This window comes from Leptonotus elevatus, chromosome 3 (assembly GCF_054856555.1).
Source record: "Leptonotus elevatus isolate MCC_2025b chromosome 3, RoL_Lele_1.0, whole genome shotgun sequence".
NCBI lineage: Eukaryota > Metazoa > Chordata > Actinopteri > Syngnathiformes > Syngnathidae > Leptonotus > Leptonotus elevatus.
Window position 1 is genome coordinate 26,634,727 of NC_141241.1, and position 19,361 is coordinate 26,654,087.

Below are 19,361 nucleotides of genomic sequence, written 5' to 3' on the forward strand. Positions count from 1 at the left end.
ATCTGAGATCCGCCTATAGGTGTCCTGGGTATCCCTTCGAGATCTGCTTGCTTGAATGTTGTAGAAGTCATCATTTGGAAAATGTGAACACTGGCAGAGATTTATAAAGATAGTGTTGCCTGTTGATAATCATGTGTTTCCTCATTATTTTTGAAAAATCATTACATGATTGCTGTCTTCTCATAAACTTGTATCATTAATTGCTAATAATATAATTAATGGTCATTTAAGCAAATTTGTTATTTCAAAATCAAACCTGATGGCCCTTTGCATAAATCATTGAAGAAGTAGCTGCCAGCTTCCAAAATTTTGGGGATCCCTGGCCTAAAGAGACCCAGAAGAACAAAGCTGTGCAATTCTGACACTTTCCAACATTGCAATAAATTCTATTTCTGCTTATATGGCCATCCTCACAATTGACATCACAATCAGAATGATCTCTAACAAGTCACAATGTTAAAAATGTAAAAATGTTTAAAAAAAAAAATGAAAGGAGAGTACTCAAAATATATACATTTGTGACATACACACGATGATACAGATTGAGTTAATTCATCAAGAAAAAAAGATGTAATGCAACAATGCAGATGCAAATTGCAGTTCAGTGTTACCGTGATTTTACACGTCAGCTGTTAGGGTGATTGCAAAAGGATACTTTTATGCTATTGCTCCTGATATTTTTAATGGCTATTTGATCAAAGAGATTGGATGGTCCAATTCTGATCTTCACATAACTCTGATATTAGTTTTATTGTTTAAAAACCCTTATCGTTCCAAAGGCCCATCCTGTCTGAATTTGATCATTGCATAGAGATGAGAAAACCTGTTTCCCCTTCGTTCCATCTGGAGATGATTGTACAACATAATGAACTTTGAGTTTCTCCTGATGTTGTGTAATCAATGTGTAAATGAGCTGTTTACCTTGTTTCCATAGTAACCTACACTATAGTCACTGTCATCTTGAAATACATTGAGAGTCTTGAATGTCAGTAACGTGCTATAAATACAGCTAGTTTAAATACCTTTGTTTTATTTACTTCATCATCCACTTCGACTGTAATGTCCTCATTCATTCTCTCTCTGATGTCTGCTTCATTGTGTGTGAGTAAATAGAAAGGTATTCACAAAGGCACAAAAAAACACATGAAGCATTCATGCTGATTGATTGGTATGCCTCACCTTACTGGCGTACGTATGAGACTCATCGTGACCATCACAAAGGTTCACAATACATATGAATGCCTTGCAACACTGCTTTCAAATGTGCTGTCTTTGTGTAACTACTTAAAAGTGTAGCACAATAATAGCAATGTTAATGATAAACATAATAAAAATAAAGTTTTTTCAAATTGTCAGGTAAAGGGAGTACAGGAAGCAAATTATGCATTATTGTATGCACTTTCTTAGATCTATTTTTCACAAAGTATTTAAATTGTAGCACACCATGAAGCAAGCAACTGCTAAGCAAGATAGTTATATAAAACTTGAAACCAAAATGCATAATTGAGAGCTTGATGGGAATATATATATATATATATATAAAATGTTGTATGTATTAATTTTACAATAACATGATTATTATTATTATACATTTGGTAGGCAGTAATAATAAAGGAAAATCCAGGGTCGTGGGCGTGCTGGAGCCTACCCCAGCTGTCTCCAGGCAGTAGGTGGGGTGCACCCTGAACTGGCACACACAGATGAACACTCAAAAAAATGACTGCAGAAATTGAGATTAATTTAATATTTATTTTAAGTGACTTACTGTACCTTTCAAGCTTAAAGGGACTGCCACATGAGAAATCAACTTTTTGGAGCTTTTAGCCATGTTCAAATGCTAATTCCTCACCAAAAACATGACCAAAGTTGAGTTTTCCTCCACTCGCCCCTGTATGAGAAATTCTAGGTTATTCTGCTTTCCAAGCACCAGCCCCTCCCAACCTGACGGCTTGACGTCATTGCTTGCGGCTCCACCCCCGCACTGCCTCTGCGGACTAAACGCACGCCCACTTTCTCTGAGACCTCCCTCCATGAGATAATGACAAAAGTAGCCTTTATCAATAAACATTCTGTCCAAATGAATTCAAAGCAATCAATTATTCTTCATCTCGCCTTGGCAGCCATTGTGAAGCCAGGCGAGCGACACCAAAAGGTCGAATGATTAACCGGAGCAGCTAACAAGAGCGGCTAGTGGGAGCTAGTCAGAGCCATAGGCTGGAGTGGCTAACGAGCGCCTATAGCGGGAGAAGCTAGTAGAAAAAAGCTAGTAAAGGCTTGAGATATCAAAGCAGAAGGTGGCAAGCGACGGGAGTCCGAATCAGCTGTGGAAGTAGGTAAGCGGCGGTCAACCCATTGGGTTCGTCATCTCGATAGAAGCCCCACCCCGGCTAACTACGTTCGCCAAGTAGTCCTTGGTATCCGTAGCAGAAAGATGGCGGCAAAACATGGCAGCCTCTTGTAAGGTGAGACTCCAGCCATGTAATATAATTACTGATTACTAGACGTACGATTATATTTAAAAATAAATAAATAAATAAATGTTAAAAAAAGGAAAATTCAAAAATATATGTTGTGATGTGCTGGCAACCAGTGCGAGGTGTACCCAGCCTACTGCCTACTAGGATAGACCTCCAGCACCCCCACGACCCTAGTGAGGAATAAGCGGTCAAGAAATTGGATGGATGTTGTGATGTGATGGAACTTTTTTTGTGTGCATATCAGTGAAATTAATAGTGCAATAGTTTTTAAATTGAATGAGCAATTAGCTTTGATTGGAAAACCTCTGTGGTCTCGTCGCGTTGGGGGCTGAATTTTGTCGGGCAAACTCCACAAAAGAGGACCAGATAGCCCCGGGTCAAACCTCCAACCTCATAACCGTGAGGCAGATGCGTAAACCACTCCATGTCACCTTGTCATTGCAAGCAATTAGAATTTTTCTTTTAATGGTCCCATTAATACTGTATAGCGGTCACTATCTTCATACGCTAATCATTGGACAATGTGTTGCAGCATAGAAACTAAAATGATGCACACATTTCATGGTCTTGCCTTTTTCCCACTACAGCTGAAGGGGAAATAAAACATCAGGGACGATTAACATTTCGATCGCTACCCTAATTAAAAGCAACAGATGATCTCTTCATGCACAAATCACTCTTCAGTCAGCATGAAGCAATTGATTCAATCTAATTATGTGGAATTCCTGATCCAGGCTCGCCCCTCCTTGTCTTCTAAGTTTGAAATATTTATATAATTCCCCCCAAACTCATTACAGATGTGAGCTTTGAGTCTTTTGGCCCAAAGCAGCACGCCCCATGAATTTGCGCTGAGCTTGAGGGAGTTATTATCAAACCCATGAGTATGAGGGTGATAATATCTATTGAGAAGCTGTTTCATTCTCCGTCTTTCTCTCTGTCCGCTCCGTCAGAGGAGCTCAGTGTATCTGCTAGTTGCACATGAATGCTTAATGCCTTTAGCCCCAAGCTGGGTTGGGGTGGATGGCGGAGGTGGATGGGGGGCGGGGGGTCGTGGGGGCTGCGGACCGGTGGGGTGCCTGGCGGGCCTGCAGTGCCCTGTACTGCTGCGTTGGGTCGGGGGCGCGGGCCGTGTTGGGGTGGGGGGCGCTCCTGCTCCTGGGTTTGCTCTCTGGCCGGTGGCCCTGGCGGGGCCCAGGGGTCGTCCTTTGGCGCTGCCGCGGCCTGGGGGGCCCTGAGGTGTTGCGCTTGCTCTGTCCTGGCAGGGGTCGACGGCTCCCCTCTTTGGTGGAGATTTTCATGCATGCCAGATCCACCACACCAGCATCGAAACTCAGACGCAATCTGCTTCTTCCTCAGGTCATTGAATCGGTGGAGGCTGGTGTCTGTGGATCTCACTCTGCTTTGTTTGTCCTTCCTTCCTTTCCTCAGTCTCTCCTTTGGTCTCTTGAGGTCTCCCTGATTTTTTGGATTTGTTGGAATTTAGATGTTTCTGGGGTTGGTGAAGAACTCTGGTTGGTGGCCCGGTGGGTGGTGTCTGGTCGGTGCTGGATTTCACCTTCTTTGTTTTCTTTGGTCCTTCCTCGGGTCTCCTGACGGCGGTGTTCGGTTTAGGTGAACGGTATGGGATTTTTTTAAATAGGTTTTTGGTGAACTAACGAATACACACACGCACACGCACCCCCCCCCCCCCCACACATAATTTTTTTTTTTAAAAAGAGCAATGATGATGACATTACCGAATGAACAATACTGAGCTCTTTTAGAAAAAATAAATAAATCAATAAATAAGAAAAACCTGGCATTGCAAAGGTCATCTACTGAGCTACACTGCCCTTTCTCAAATTCTTAGTTTCCCCCCATATTTTACCTACTAAAATCATCATCATCAAATCAATGGACTGCTTTTATCAACACCAATTGTTGCCCAAAACATACTGGAAGTCAACTCTGTTATTGAATGGATTGTGGTCAGCTTTGGTTTCCACTGATATCTAGTCACCAATATTCTATTTCACCATGCGTTGTGTTCCTTCATAATCACTTTTTTACCGTCTATATTAAGATTACAGGTACAGACATCTCACCGTTCCAACGGAGACTACCCTGCAGTCATTTTCTCAATTACTATTCAAATAGGTAGTTGTATACGTGAACTTATGGGAGCTGAATTTTGAGACCTTATTATCTTGGCTTGTTGCACCTACAAAAATGGTTATTGAATTAATTATTCTGTCGGAAGATAATAAAAGAATCCTCAGAGACAAGCCCTTTAATGTTCATATTACAGAACAGTGGATCATTGGATTCAAATTGTGCACACATTTGTGTTTGAACACATACATTCAGAGTTTATTTTCGTTTATGAGTCTGGAATATAATCTTCTTAAAGGCCCTCCTGAAGTCTCGGTTAAAAATGGTGTAAATGATTGGGTTCAGGCAACTGTTGCAGTATCCGATCCAAAAAAAGAGGTTAAAGAGCGCATCAGGGATGGCGCATTTCTCTCTACAGAGTGCTTGGAGACTGTAAGTAAAGAAAAATGGGAACCAGCAGAGGACAAATACTCCCATCACCACTGCCAGAACAAACGTGAATCGCTTCTCCCTCATTAGGGCCACTTTGTTTTTGGACAAAGACATCTGTCTGCTTCGGAGCGCCACAGGAGAGGGGAGGAGGAAATGATGGGAGCAGTGATCCGATGATACCCACGATATGGAAGCACAAGATGGAGGAGGAGGCTTCAACTTGTTTGCTGCTCCCTCAGTGTCCTTTCCCTCCTCTGTTTTCTTCTTCCCACCAGCTCTCCTGGAGAAGCGGAGCGAAGCAGAAAACGAGGAGGATGTTTTTACGCCACCCTCCTGAGTCTTCTCCTCTAAGGTAATATTGTCCAACTCTTCTCTTTTGTGGCTGCTACTGTTGCTGTCTATGTTGGAAGAGCTGTTTCTGTTCTCAGGCGGTTGGTTGTCCAGTTTGTACTTGGATTTCCTGCACGTGGCTCCAACTCCTTGGCTAGTCCTATGGGCAGCACCAAAGCAGGTCTCAGATTGAGATGGTTGCCGCTCTATCACATTCTTAGCCGCAAAGACCGTGGAGGCTCGCTGTTTGGCTACATGGTATATCTTACAGTAGACCAGTATCATGATGACTCCTGGTACAAAGAAGGATACAAGGCAGGAGGAGAGGATGTACCACGTCTGGTTGTTAAGTAGACACTCCTGCCTCTGAGGGTCTTTGTTCGCATCCATTGAGTCCCAACTCTCCTCTGTGTGCGCCATGAGAAGAGGAGGTGAAGAGATGATGATAGATATGAGCCACACGACGCTGATCATTAATTTTATCCGTTTGGGTGTCCGTTTGCGGTTGTAGCTGACGGCTTTCGTGACCGACCAGTAGCGGTCCAGGCTGATGGCACAAAGATGGACAATGGATGAGGTGCAAAACAAAACGTCCAGAGCCAGGTAGAAGGAGCACCAGGTGGAACCAAAATACCAGTAGCCCATCACCTGAAAAGAGGAGAAACTATTTAGGACATGACAGTTCAAAGTCTCCAGGAAGATGAGTGGGAATCAATAACATGCCAGATTATGTGAACCACTACACTTCCAATGTAAGTGTATCAGTGTAATAAATTCATTTTAAAACCCTATAATAATAATAATTGACTCAGAGTACCAGTCAGTGCTGGAAAGCTTTTTGTTTCTTTTGAATAAGTTAAAGATTAAAAGTTACTAATTTATTTTTGTAAGTAGTAGATCGGTTGTCCTATTTGTGTATCTACTGAGACAATAGAGATATTAGATCAGCTTTAATGGTAATTTACTATTTGCTTAGTACCAAAACCAAATCATAGACAACATCTGGAAATGGGCAGAAGGAAAATATACGTAAATTATTGCGTATAATTTACTTTCTAATTACTTGTATACAAATAGTCAAAAACGTGTGTGAGCAAGCAATTAAAAATTGGGATGTAAATGTGGTGCTAATTCAAAGAGAGACAGAGTGTGTGCGTGCATTAAAGAAACACTTTTTTTTATTCTTTGTGAAGCACTGCGTTACCTAAATAATTGTGGACCATTTTAGCCGAAACTGTGGGAGCTGTAGAGAGACAAAGATCAACTAAATAATCATAGGATGGTGTATCTATCCAACGAGTGTTGAAGCAAGGTGGGCCAAAAACTATGTGAATAAATGCTCAAGGCAAGCCTGAACTTTGACAAGAAAAAAAAAACACACACAAGAAAAAATGTGTCAGGCAAGTACAGAAAATGCACGCACCAGAGGGCTGTTGCATAATAGTACTCCTACAAAATATGGACCTGATACAAGTAAAAGGAGTCTGACGTAAATAATGTGGAAGTTGACTTAAGGCAAGGAAAGGCAATTTTTTTTTACATTGCACATTTCATACACAAGGCAACTCAATGTGCTTCACACAACCAAAAGCACAACACCAAAAATCATTTACAAACACAACAGCTGAAGACATTTATAAAGCTGAAAAAAAGTATAGTAATTAAAATTGCTAAAAGAATGCATATTGACAACATTTAAACACATCAACAAACAAAATATTTAAAGACATTTAAAAGCAAAATAAAGAAAAACTAAAAGTCCATACAGAGAAACCGATTTGAAAATGTCTTAAAAAGACGGTAATCAAAGGCATGATGGAAAAATATTTAATTATAATTTCCACTTATTCCATTTGCTTGCAGTATAACAGCTAAAAGCGAATTCACCATGCTTGCTCTGAAACCTGGGCTCCACCCGAGTCTGCCGAGCTCAGAGCCCTAATGGGTTAATATTCATATGGTCAAAACCCGACCTGCAGCTGTTTAATGCTTTTTGTTGCGGGAGTACAGTCGAAAAACCATTGTTATAGTCAAGGCTACTGAAGGTAAAAACATGGAGTAGCTTCTTCTGCTCTGCTTAGAGAATGTAACCCTTAAGTCTAGATATGTTTTTCAGCTGATAAAAGGCTTTTTTATTAATTGATTCGATATGACTGCTGAAAATCAGGTCCGAAACTCTCAGCATCCCAAGATTTCGGATTTGGGCATTGTTTTTTAAAGACATAGTATATTTGTTAGCAGAAGCCCTCTTTTCTTTAGTTTTGGTTTAGCTGAAGAAAATTGTGGTTCACACATTTGTTAATTTGCATTAGACAGTGACATAGTCATTTGGGAAAATTTGCTAAATATAGTTGTGCGTCCTCTGCATAGCCATGACAGCACAACATTAGCGTTCTGAAGCATTTAATGGAAGGGTTAACATACAGACTGAACAAAAGGAATCCAGGAACTGACCCTTGAGGGACTCCACATGTCATGGCCACTCAATTATATTGGAAACTTAACTTCCAATGGTCATACAATAACTCATTTCCTTCAAGTAGGACCTGAACCATGTAAGGACTGCTCCATTTAATCCAACCCAAGTTTTCAACCTGTTCAGGAATATGATGACGCAACTGTATCAAATGCTGCATTGAGATCCAAAAAGACTTGCTCTGACATCTTTCCTGTATCAGTGTAAATGTGTATATCGTTTAGTACTTTAATAAGAGTTGTTTCTGTACTGTGATGAGGTCCAAAACCTGACTGGAATTGATCAAAGAGTCAATTTGCGTTCAGCAAATTGCAGAGTTGATTAAAAACCACTGTCTCGACAATCTTGGTTGAGAAGGGAAGGTTTGAGATGGGGTCTATAATTTGCTAACAAGGAAGCAACCGGTGTTGTCTTTTTTTGAAGTGGCTTTCAGTGGTTTAAGAAACTCGCCTGACAAATAATGTGTTAGTGTGCAAGTCAAGGTTATCATAGTATAATCTTAAATTGATAAAACTGTAATTATAGCAAAATTGTCCTTTGTTTCCATCTTTGTCAATGTCAATTAACTCATTCACTCATTCACACTTTCTGTTTTTGTAATAACTACCATTGCTTCAAGCATTCTCTTCAGTTCAGAGGCTGCATCAAAGCCTTCTGTATGCTCTAGCATTAAAAAAAAAAAAAAGCATATAAAATGTATAAATAGAATGTATTAATACGTTTTGGGGAGCAAATGAGTTAATATCATACATGAGGTTTCGGCGCTCATTCGAAATGCAAATAGTTTTTCTTCATTGTTCTTCATTGTTCTGCAGAATTGTAGTTCACCAATTCCTTCGGTATTTGGTGACGCGCAGACTACATCCACAACATACAAAAATCCACACAAACTGAAGCATAACTCATTTGCTTGGTGATGAGGTACTGCCTGCACAATTGGGAATCACGAGGAGAATCGGCTTACCCAACGAGCGCAATTGTGTTTTCAGGCGTGATTATCCTCTGCTCTCCTCTGACTGCAGCTGGGAGGAAGTCTCAAGTGTCTCCAAAATCTCCAATGACACCAGAAAAAGTCACTGGATTTGTTGATTGTCGCATTTTGGGAAATGAATCGCTGAAGGGGTCGAATCACTTAATAGTCATAACCTGACAGCTGGATTTTACGGCGCAGAGATTCAGCACACCCCACAGAGGTGTGAGCGGTTAGAAATAACACAGGCTAATTTCAGAAAGCGTCAGGTCAACCCCCCAAAAAATTATTGATTATATTATGTTCTATGCAGCCCCACTAGTGTAAATACGGTATTCTGGTTAATATTGCATTTGTGGAATATGAGTTAAGCAGCAAAATCCAGCAGTTTTTAATCACTATAAAGGCGTCCATTTTGCTACTTGCTGTCGAGTGAAAAAGACATCAAAGTTTCTCAAGTCTCAGGTAACAACCAATCACAGCTCAGCTGTGTTCATTCGACAGCAAGTAGCAAAATGACCGCCCCCTTAGATGGATAAAATTGGCAGGATTTTGCTGCATAACTCATATTCCACAAACGTAATGTTAATCCGAATGTCATGTTTGGACTAGTGAGGTCACATAGAACATATTATTGTCATGTTGTGTTTAAGGCATTAAGCAAAGTGAATGATCAGTAATAGGATAGTTTGTCTTTGCTAGCATGGTCATCATTGTCAGTGGATAACCACGTTATGTTATGCTATGTTTACACGTCCTGTGATCATGGCAGCCCCTTTTCAGTTAAGAATTGACAAATTGTCGTCGGGCAACGCCAGGGGACGGGATGCACAAATGTGACAGGCTTTGATTGCCTTTCCATCTATATAACCTGTTTTCATAGACCCAAATAAATGGCCGATAGCGCCTCACTGGGTCTCAAAATTCTAACCAGTCGCAGATTTTACCGTGACTCGGTAGTTGTTTTAGTTCCTATTATGTACTCTCAGGTTTAGCCACATTTCATTCCATTTTATTATGGTCGGTTAGGTGTCTCTTGCACTGTGATAAATGTTTCGACATTTTAAAGATCTCACTAGGCAATCATGTCACGTTTGCCCATCCGTGTCGTTCGTCTCATGACCATCCACGGTGGCCTTTTTATACCGGGGATGAAAGTTCCCAAGACTTCAACATCTTCATTCCTGTCACCTCCAGCTCTGCTTCTTGTCGTCTCTTTAGTACCACTTCTTCTGTACAACCCTGTTTTATTCCTGCTAATCTTCACTCCTCTCCTTTCCGGCTCATGCCTCCAGCTTTCTAATTGTTCCTCCACCTGCTCCCTGCTTTCACTGCAGATCATAATGTCATCTGCAAACATCATAGTTCATTGGGCTTCCGGTCAGAACCTCATCTGTCTGTCTATCCATCACTATTGCAAAGAGGAAGCGGCTTAGTGTTGATCCCTGATGCAGCCTACCTCTACCTTAAACTTATGTGTCACACCTACAACACACTTCTCCACTGTTTGGCGACCCTAATACATGTCTTGCATGTAGGCTACTACTCGAACATACTTCTCTGCCACTCCAGACTTTCTCATGCAGTGCCTCAGTTCCTCTCTGGGCATCCTGCCATTAACTTTCTTGAGATCTACAAAGACACAATGCATCTTCTTCTGAACTTCTTTGTACTTGTCCATCAACAAAATCTAAGGGGGGTTAAAAAAACAACAACACCAACAACATCTGTAGTACTCTTCCAAGCAAAACCATTCTTCAGGCATCTTCTCACCCTCTGGAATTAAGCAACCTGTTCAAAAAGCCCCCTGATATGTCATCAGTACCAACCACCTTTCTAGTTGTCATCCTTTTTAGTGCTTTTCTACCTTCTTCCTTACTAAATAAAAATATACTTATTTACTTTGTACATGTTTCTGTATGCATGATAAAACTTAGCAAGGCACTTCAATGCAACACTTCAATATAGAGATACAATACAACAATACAATTCAATACTAAAGTAGCCAAAATTCTATGTTTCGGGCCACTGGCGTGCACAGGTAGACCCCTAGTGGTGCCCACACCCTTGCCCTTCTGCCCTCTCTCAAAAAAAGTGCCCTTTGGAAAGTTATTTTTTTGTTTTTAAATAAATAAACACTTTACTGAGGACAGGTCCATGTTGACACAATCTTTTAGAAAAGTTGCATGATAAATCGCGTGTGAAAAAACAACAACAATATGCGTCCCCTGCGCACGCACCCGACCTAGCTCACTTGCTCGCTTCCTTTGTCACGTGAACGCTAATTACCCACGGTTGCGATGTGGGACAGACACACACGCATCTCCAAGGAGTGGCTGAAAAGGGAAGCGTCTCTCTGCTCTCCCTGGATGAAATCAAAGACGCATAAAGATGAAAGGTCAGACTCAGAGTCAAGGCCAGAGAGAGTCATGTTAACTCGAGTTTAGCACCCTTTAAAGATCCCATTTTAATATTGATTTGCTTCTCAAGGTTAATTGTATTTAAAAAACAACAACTTTTTTTTAAGTAGTTTGTACTAAATCAGCAGGCATGAAGCTAATATTAGCTAAATTATTAGCTATTATTTAGTACAAACCATAACTGTAAGTTACTTCTATGCTGTGTAATGTTTATATAAAAACTTCTATTGACATTTCCAAACATCATTTCTGATATGTCCCCAATGCAACACAATGCAAATGCTTCCTTTATACGGTGAAAACAAACGGCAGATTGTAATGCTTTTTCCTGTGACGACCATACAAACGACATCTCATCACATTTTGAAATCAAAATAATCCTCACAAATCAAATTACAACAATCCAAAATCCAACGCTTTTCAATGAGCAGATTCACCAAATTGACGGCCATCTTGACTTGTGACATCATCTCGGAATTGTCAGTAAGGCATATTCCTTGTGCACAAAAGTGTCCTTTTTCCCACCTGGAGCACTTGCCCCCAAAAATCTCTGTGCACGCTGCTGTTTTGGGCTAAACTAACGGTGTTGCCGTGTTTGCCGGGAACATTGCAATGTATGCTAAACATAGCTTTTAGACACACAAAAAAATGCTGGGTTGTTTTCCAAGACCACTCTCAGGGTACCTGTGGATTTTGAGCAGATTGTACTCAATGTGGGTTAATTAGTTTTACTCTGCACATTATGTTGAATATTGGATTTGAAATGCTGGATGGCTTAATGGTTGACATGGATACCAGGATTGGAGTTCAATTCCCAGTCAGGGCAGATGTTCCACCCATGTAAAATGGTTGGGTTGTGTCAGGAAGGGCATCTGTATTAAAAGATTGCCAAACATTTCATACCAGTAACTTGCTGTGGTGAACCCTGGCAGGGCAAAGTTGCTTCTTCTCATTATAAAATACTAGTAACAAAACAAATATATTTTTTAATATTTATTTTTGTTTATTTATCTATGTATTTATTTATTACAACAGCTGTATTGATAACCTGGTATCCCATTGATAGCTTTAACTCATTCCTATGGTAGTTGTTACCTCTTGTTGTATCAAAATCTTAACCTAAAACAGGATTCACCAATTCCAGTCCTCGAGGGACGGAGTCCTGCAGGTTTGAGATGTTTCCGCCTACCAACACACTTGATACTAAGGATCAGGATCGTTATCAGGCATGCTGATGAGCCGATTATATAAATCTGGTGTGATAGTGGGCAGAAACATCTAAAACCTGCAGGACTCCGGACTTTGAGGCCTGGAAATGGTGAACCTGTCCCTGACCTAAAATGTTGCGTCAAATCCTTAATCCAATGCGCTGGGTATAAATAACCCAGCATTGGTTTAGATCCTTTTGTACCCAGCGATGAGCCATTTCACCCAATTTGGGTTACTTTTAACCCAGCAGTTTTATGACTACTACTGTATCTGCACTTTTGTCACAGCATCATAAACTAAATGTTATCTAAAACAGGGGTCATATATCAGTCTACACACTAATAACAATTGGGTCAAAAGGGGACCAACCCAACTTTTTGGTCAAATGAATAACCCATTAAACAGCACAATTGTTGGGGTTGTTTTGTGTTTTGTAGAATGTATGAGTATTCAAGCCAAACCAAAGTCATTTTGAACAATAGTCAGGTTGGTTTTGAAATGACATGGGGATAGTAATACTTTAAAATAATTTCACTGAAAACAGGCAAAAGTTTTGCAAGCAGCTGATTCCATCTGAATTTTGCTGTAATTGTGTTTGTTTGGTGTTTGATCCATCTTTGATAATGATTTCACTTGAACATCAAAGCCTTTTTTTTCTTTTTTAAATATTTTAAGTGTTGATAAAAATAAATCCATGCATTTAAGCAACTTATCAGACCAACACACCTCATTTAAGTGAATAATGACTCATTTCAGTTAGAAAACCTACTCGCTGATTCAGTGATGAATCCTATGTTTTATCCTCACCTCATTGGCCAAGGAGAAGGGGATGACCAACGTCGCCACCAGAATGTCCGCTGAAGCCAGAGACACTAGGAATAGGTTTTGAGGAGCCCGCAAGGCACGGCTGGTAAACACGGCGACCACAACCAGCACATTTCCCACAACCGTCACGAGGATGATGACTGTGACAACCAGCATGATGAGCACTAAAGCTGTCTGGGAGTGCGGAGGCAGAGGAGCAGACCTTGAGGAAGAAGATGCCTGACTAATATTCTCCAAAGAAGAGGTTGCAGGGACAGCGGCCATTTCAGGTGAGAGCACATCTGAGTCCATTCTTCTTTAATTACAGCCTCTTAGGCTTACCTGACTGCATTTAAATGTCTGCCAAGGTGGGAGAAGAAAGCAAAATAATCCTCTTTAAAAGTATTTCAATACAGAGGAAATCCATCAAAGTAGTGGAACAGTTATCAATTTAAGCAACAATTTGCATCCCACTATAGATTAGAGTTACAAGGTTTAAATGATCACAGCCATTTAGTCAGTATTTGCATTATTTAAAATTAATGCATTATAAAATGTTGACTTACGAAGATTGTTCTTCTTGTTTCCAAAATATCACGCAAGTCATTTCTGCTGTCCAAACAGAGTCCTACAGTGAAAAAAGCTTCCAAAAAATATTTGGAGAGGAGTGAAAGAGATCAAATGGAAATAAGTAGTAAAAACCTGGAGGAGGTAGAAGCGGAGGTAACGCATAAATAAAGGATGCGAATGGTTGAAGCGCTGAGGGAAAGTGCTGCTGTTCTCCGATGCTCCACTGCTAGAATAAAGCGGGAGGAGAGAGGGTGAAATGAAAGAAGGCAGAAGAGCTCTGCACAGTGAGGAGAGTGAGAGATGTTTGAAGAGAGTAGTCGAATTAGACAGAAAATGAGCAAGGACCGAGAGGAGAAGACGGTGGAATAACAGATGAAAGGAATTTGACAGCAGAGTGCACAGCTAGGGAGCGAGGGAAGAAGGAAAAGAGGTAGGATTCGGGGATCAGGCAATATAGACAAAAGAGGTCAAGAAAATAGGAGAGGTGACATGCGGAGAGAGAGAGGAGGGAGAACAATTTGATGGGAAATACAGGAGCCAAGTAAGCAGCACAGGGGAGAAAAATAGAATAACAGAAAACTCCACTTGATAGGATTGTATTTTGTAGCAATATTACACGTAATTTGACATTGAATTTTTTAGCTTTTCCAGTTTGAAAATAAGCGGTGATATTTAGATTTAATATTACAGTACATTTAGAAATACTTTACAGTGTATTGTATTGATTATTTTGCAACCCTGTAGGACAAAAAAAAGCAGTACCACCAAAGTACTACTGTCCTTTTTGAATTGCAATGAGAGAAGCACACTTTTGGCATGCTAATGTGTTAACATTAAAGCCAAGGTGCTACTGACAAAATAACTGACTTGGATACCCATTATCATTGAAACTCAAAGACTTGATATAATGAAATGCAAAACAAGCCAAAAAAACAAACTAAAAAACCCCCAACAACAAACGTTTTCAACAATTACCTATAACAGGGATAAGCAACTGTTGGCCTACACTCTGAGTGGACCCTTGATTAAATCCCCCACCCCCTTTTTTGGTCAATTGTCAGGATAGGAAATTTTTTCTTTTTGATTTTTTTACAAACCCAAAAAAATATTTATAAAAAAAACCTGATAAGCATTCAATTTACATTGTCTATGAAAATTGGAGGAAATTGGGGAAATAATAATAAAAAAACGGGAACAATTAAAAATATGAATTGACACAAAATGAAAGTATGGTATGCAAATCTGCGGGTGCCGAAAATGCTAATCTGCGGGGGCTGACTGTGGTTTTACCAAAATAACAAATATCAGTATTTGCAGTTCAACAACATATAATCAAAACAATTAATGATCTCTCACGTCGTTCCCCAAGGGTCAATGCTTGGCCCTAAGTATTTATATTATATATAAACGATATCTGCTGTGTCTCCAAAATACTTAAAAGTGTTTTGGTTGCTGATGACACAACTTTCTATTGCTCTCGAGAAAATCTGAAACAGCTTCTGATTACGGTGGAAAATGAATAAAAGCATTAAAAAATTGTCTCAAATTATCTCGAAATTCAAACAAAACAAAGTTGATAGTTTTTGGCACGAGACAGGTCAAGCACCAAGTCACAATTAGAGTAGATTCTAATGAAATAGACACACATATACAATGTTAAAAGGAAAGTGTCCAAAATTATAGGGATCTTTTACAAAACAAAGGATGTTTTGAATAAGAAGTCATTATATACATTATATTACTCATTATTATTACCATGTCTAACCTATTGTGTGGAAAAAAAAGGGCAATAAGAATTATTAACCGATCAAAATATACAGAACCAACAAATTCACTATTTATCAAATTAAACACAATAAAATGTTATGATCTAGTTGAGTTTAAAATTGCTCAAATAATGTACAAGGTACACAACAACCTACTTTGCCACAGTACTCAGAAGCTGTTTGAAATCAGAGACAGTGACTATGATTTGAGGGGTATAAGTGTCTATAAAACATTCAAAACAAGAACAAATATTAAGCATAGGTGTGTTACAATTGTAGGTGTAAATTTGTGGAATAATTTTGGAATCAACCTGAAAAGATGTGAATCACTGGTTGTGTTTAAAAGAATGCATAAAAACGGAGTACAACAACAATATTAAAATCCGATATAAGTCAGTACAAATGTAGAAAATAGAGTATAATTAAAAATTATGTGTAAGCCTTTGTGCTGAATTAAATATATGTAAAAATGTTTGCTTATCAGCTAAATGTACAATACTGTTGGCATATCTATGCATGTATAAGTGCAGCTGTTTTAGTGTAAGTTAATTTTTTTCTCTTTTGTAAGGGGATTCTCCTCGATAAGTTTTTTACTTCTTCCTACTCCCCTTTGAATATGTAAGCTGTGCTTAATGATTATTATGTATGTAAAAAATACTTTTCTATTAAATCATTTTATTTAAATTGCAGTATTTCTATTGCTGGTTTATATGTTCAATAAACAAACAAGGATGGTTTTAATTGTAATATCACCAATCACCACTAGATGGCATACATGTCTTCGTTGCACTTACACTGGGTCTTATACTGCCCCATACTACGTGAAACGTGAAAAGGCCTAACAATGTTTTGCAATTTTGTAATGATATGCAGGACATATGTAGTACATATGTACATATGCTCGTTGGCGAGCACCTGGTGGCCAGGCCTGCACCCAAGGGGCACGGCCCGGACACAGCCCGAAGAGGCAATGTGGTTCCCCCTTCCCATGGGCTCACCACCGGTGGGAGGGGCCAAAAGGGTCAGGTGCTTAGTGGGCTGGGCCGCAGCCAAGGGCGGGAACCTTGGCGGTCTGATCCCCGGCTACAGAAGCTTGCTCTTGGGACATGGAATATCACCTCTCTGGCGGGGAAGGAGCCCGAGGTTGTGTGTGAGGTAGAGAAATTCCGACTAGATATAGTCGGACTCTCCTCCACACACGGCTTGGGCTCTGGTACCAATCCTCTCAAGAGGGGTTGGACTCTCTTTCACTCTGGAGTTGCCCACGGTGAGAGGAGCAGAGCAGGTGTGGGCATACTGATTGCCCGCCCCCCGGCTTGGCGCCTGTTCACCCCGGTAGACGAGAGGGTAGCCTCTCTCCGGTTCCGGGTGGGTGGATGGGTCCTGACTGTTGTTTGTGCTTATGCATCAAACAGCAGTTCAGAGTACCCACCCTTTTTGGAAGGTGTGCTGGACAGCGCTCCCTTTGGGGACTCCCTAGTTCTGCTGGGGGACTTCAACGTTCACGTGGGCAATGACAATGAGACCCAGAGGGGCGTGTTTGGGGCGTGATTGGGAGCAAGCACCGACCCCCACCTCACCCGGTGAGGCCACGGAAAACGACTTCCGGAATTCTTTTTTATTTTTTTTTATTTTTTTTTATTTTTTTTCTTTTCTTTTCTTTTTTTTATTTTTTTTTTATTTTTTATTTTTTTTAAGAGCTCAGTATTGTTCATTCGGAAATGTCATCATCATTGCTCTTTTTTTTTTTTTTTTTTTTTTTAAATATATATATATATATATATATATACACATATATACATACATATATACATACATACATACATATATATATATTTTTTTGTGTGTGTGGGTGAGTATGTGTATGTGCGTGCGTGCGTGCGTGCGTGCGTGCGTGTGTGTATTTGTTAGCTCACCAGAAAACCTATTAGAAAAAAAATCTCATACCGTTCACCTAAATCGAACACCAGGAGACCCGAGGGGACCGAAGAAAACCAAGGAAGGTGAAATCCAGCACCGACCAGACACCCCCCACCAGAACTCCTCCCCAGCCCAAGAAACATCCAGACCCCAACAAATCCAAAAAACATAAAATCAGGGAGGCCTCAAGAGACCAACGGAGAGACCGAGAAAAGGAAGGAAGGACAGACGAAGCCGCGTGAGATCCGAGACACCAGCCTCCACCGATTCAATAACCTGAGGAGGAAACAGATTGTGTCTGAGTTTCGGTAGATGCTGGTGTGGTGGATCTGGCATGCATGAAAATCTCCACCAAAGAGGGGAGCCGTCGACCCCCGCCGGAACAGAGCAAGCGCAACACCTCAGGGCCCCCCAGGCCGCGGCAGCGCCAAAGGACGACCCCCGGGCCCCACCAGGGCCACCGGCCGGAGAGCAAACCCAGGAGCAGGAGCGCCCCCCGCCCCAACACGGCCCGCGCCCCCGGCCCAACGCAGCAGGACGGGGCACTGCAGGCCCACCAGGCACCCCACCGGCCCCCAACCCCCGCCCCCCCCACGACCCCCCGCCCCCCATCCACCCCCGCCACCCACCCCAACCCAGCCCCAGCCGCCCCCAATCCCCCAGACACCCCCCACCCCCAGCACCCCCCCACCCCGCAACCCCCACCACCGCCCCCCCCCCCCAACAAAGCCGCCCCCCCCCGACCCCACCCCGACCAACCGGCAGCCCCCCAACCCCCGACCCCCAGCCCCCGGGGACCACCCGCACCCAGGCACCGGCGCCGAAGAGGGGCCGGACAGCGGAGCGGAGAGGGCAGCCGCGCCCACCCCACCCCCCGCCGTGTGGAAGGACGGAACACCGGGGGCAGAAGGGGGAGATGGGGGCACCGGAGGGCGGCCGACACCCCCGAACCCCAGGCCCAGCGGGGGAAGGCCCCGGTCGTCACCCCAGCGTTCTTTGTGAAAATTAACCCCTGTTACTGAGTCCGCCAGCTCGCGGACTGGCGAACTCTACCCCTAAACCGTGAATGTGACCCCACCCAGTGTATATACAAGTGTGTGTGTGTGGTGCATTAAAATTAGGAGCAGGTGAACCGGAGCCGATGGAAATGATATTCCCACGCTCCGATCCACCCGCCACCCAAGCATGTTGCTGAGTGTATGTGGTGCATTAAAAAAAATAGATAGGGCGGGGGGGGGGGGGCGGGTGGCGACACGGACAGGGGACCGCAGCACTGCTCTATACTGCGGCCCCCAACCGATGGCACCCCCACAAGCCCCCCCCCCACCCACAAGTTGTGTGGTGTATTAAAATTGGAGGGGAGTTGTAGGGTGAAGACGGTGTTTCCACCCTACCCCACCCCCCAAAGTGTGTTATGTGCCCTATATGTCTATAAAAGTGTATTGTGCAAACCTAGTGTAGTGAGTTAAGAGGTGTGACCAGCGGGGCCCCCCCCAACCGGGCGGGGGCAGGAGGCGCACCGGCCCACCAAGCCCCCACCCACCCCACCAGGACCCCGGCGGGCATATGGGACCCGTCCGGCGGGGCGATAGGGCTCGCCCCCCGGATACTGGGTCCCGCCCGAGGTGTCAGGACGCCCACCGGAGCGGGGCGGGCACGACACCAAACCCCAGCCACCCCCGCCGGCCCCCATAGCACCGAGACCCGGGCCATGGATGGAGCCCCCGGCCCAGGGGAGGGGAAGGAAGGCGTACCGGGGAAGGGGAAGGGAGGAGGGAAGGGGACGACAAGAAGGGCAGGGGGCAGCGGCAGGGACGCAAGGAGAGGGGGAGAGGAGGAGGAAGGGCGACGAGGGAGAGGGGACAGGGAGGCGGAGGACGGGCGGGGAGAGGCGAG

At 42.6% G+C, this 19,361-nt stretch overlaps 1 protein-coding gene across 1 annotated transcript; it reads right to left on the reverse strand.

Moving 5' to 3' along the window:
• Positions 1-4,731: 4,731 nt before the first annotated feature.
• LOC147178040 (alpha-2Db adrenergic receptor-like) lies at positions 4,732-17,130 on the reverse strand. Its single transcript, XM_086072272.1, has 3 exons — positions 13,776-17,130; positions 13,213-13,569; positions 4,732-5,978 (listed from the first exon to the last, which is right to left on the reverse strand). Exons 2-3 carry the CDS (start codon positions 13,519-13,521, stop codon positions 4,827-4,829), a joined length of 1,461 nt encoding a protein of 486 aa, XP_085928398.1. The 5' UTR covers positions 13,522-13,569; positions 13,776-17,130; the 3' UTR covers positions 4,732-4,826.
• Positions 17,131-19,361: the final 2,231 nt, after the last annotated feature.

Coding starts and splice junctions, on each gene's coding strand:
- LOC147178040 (XM_086072272.1), bottom strand. CDS start 13,521: ATGGACTCAGATGTGCTCTCACCTGAAATGGCCGCTGTCCCTGCAACC. Junction 5,979..13,212: donor CCTTCTCCTTGGCCAATGAG/GTGAGGATAAAA, acceptor TCCTCTTTTCAG/GTGATGGGCTACTGGTATTT.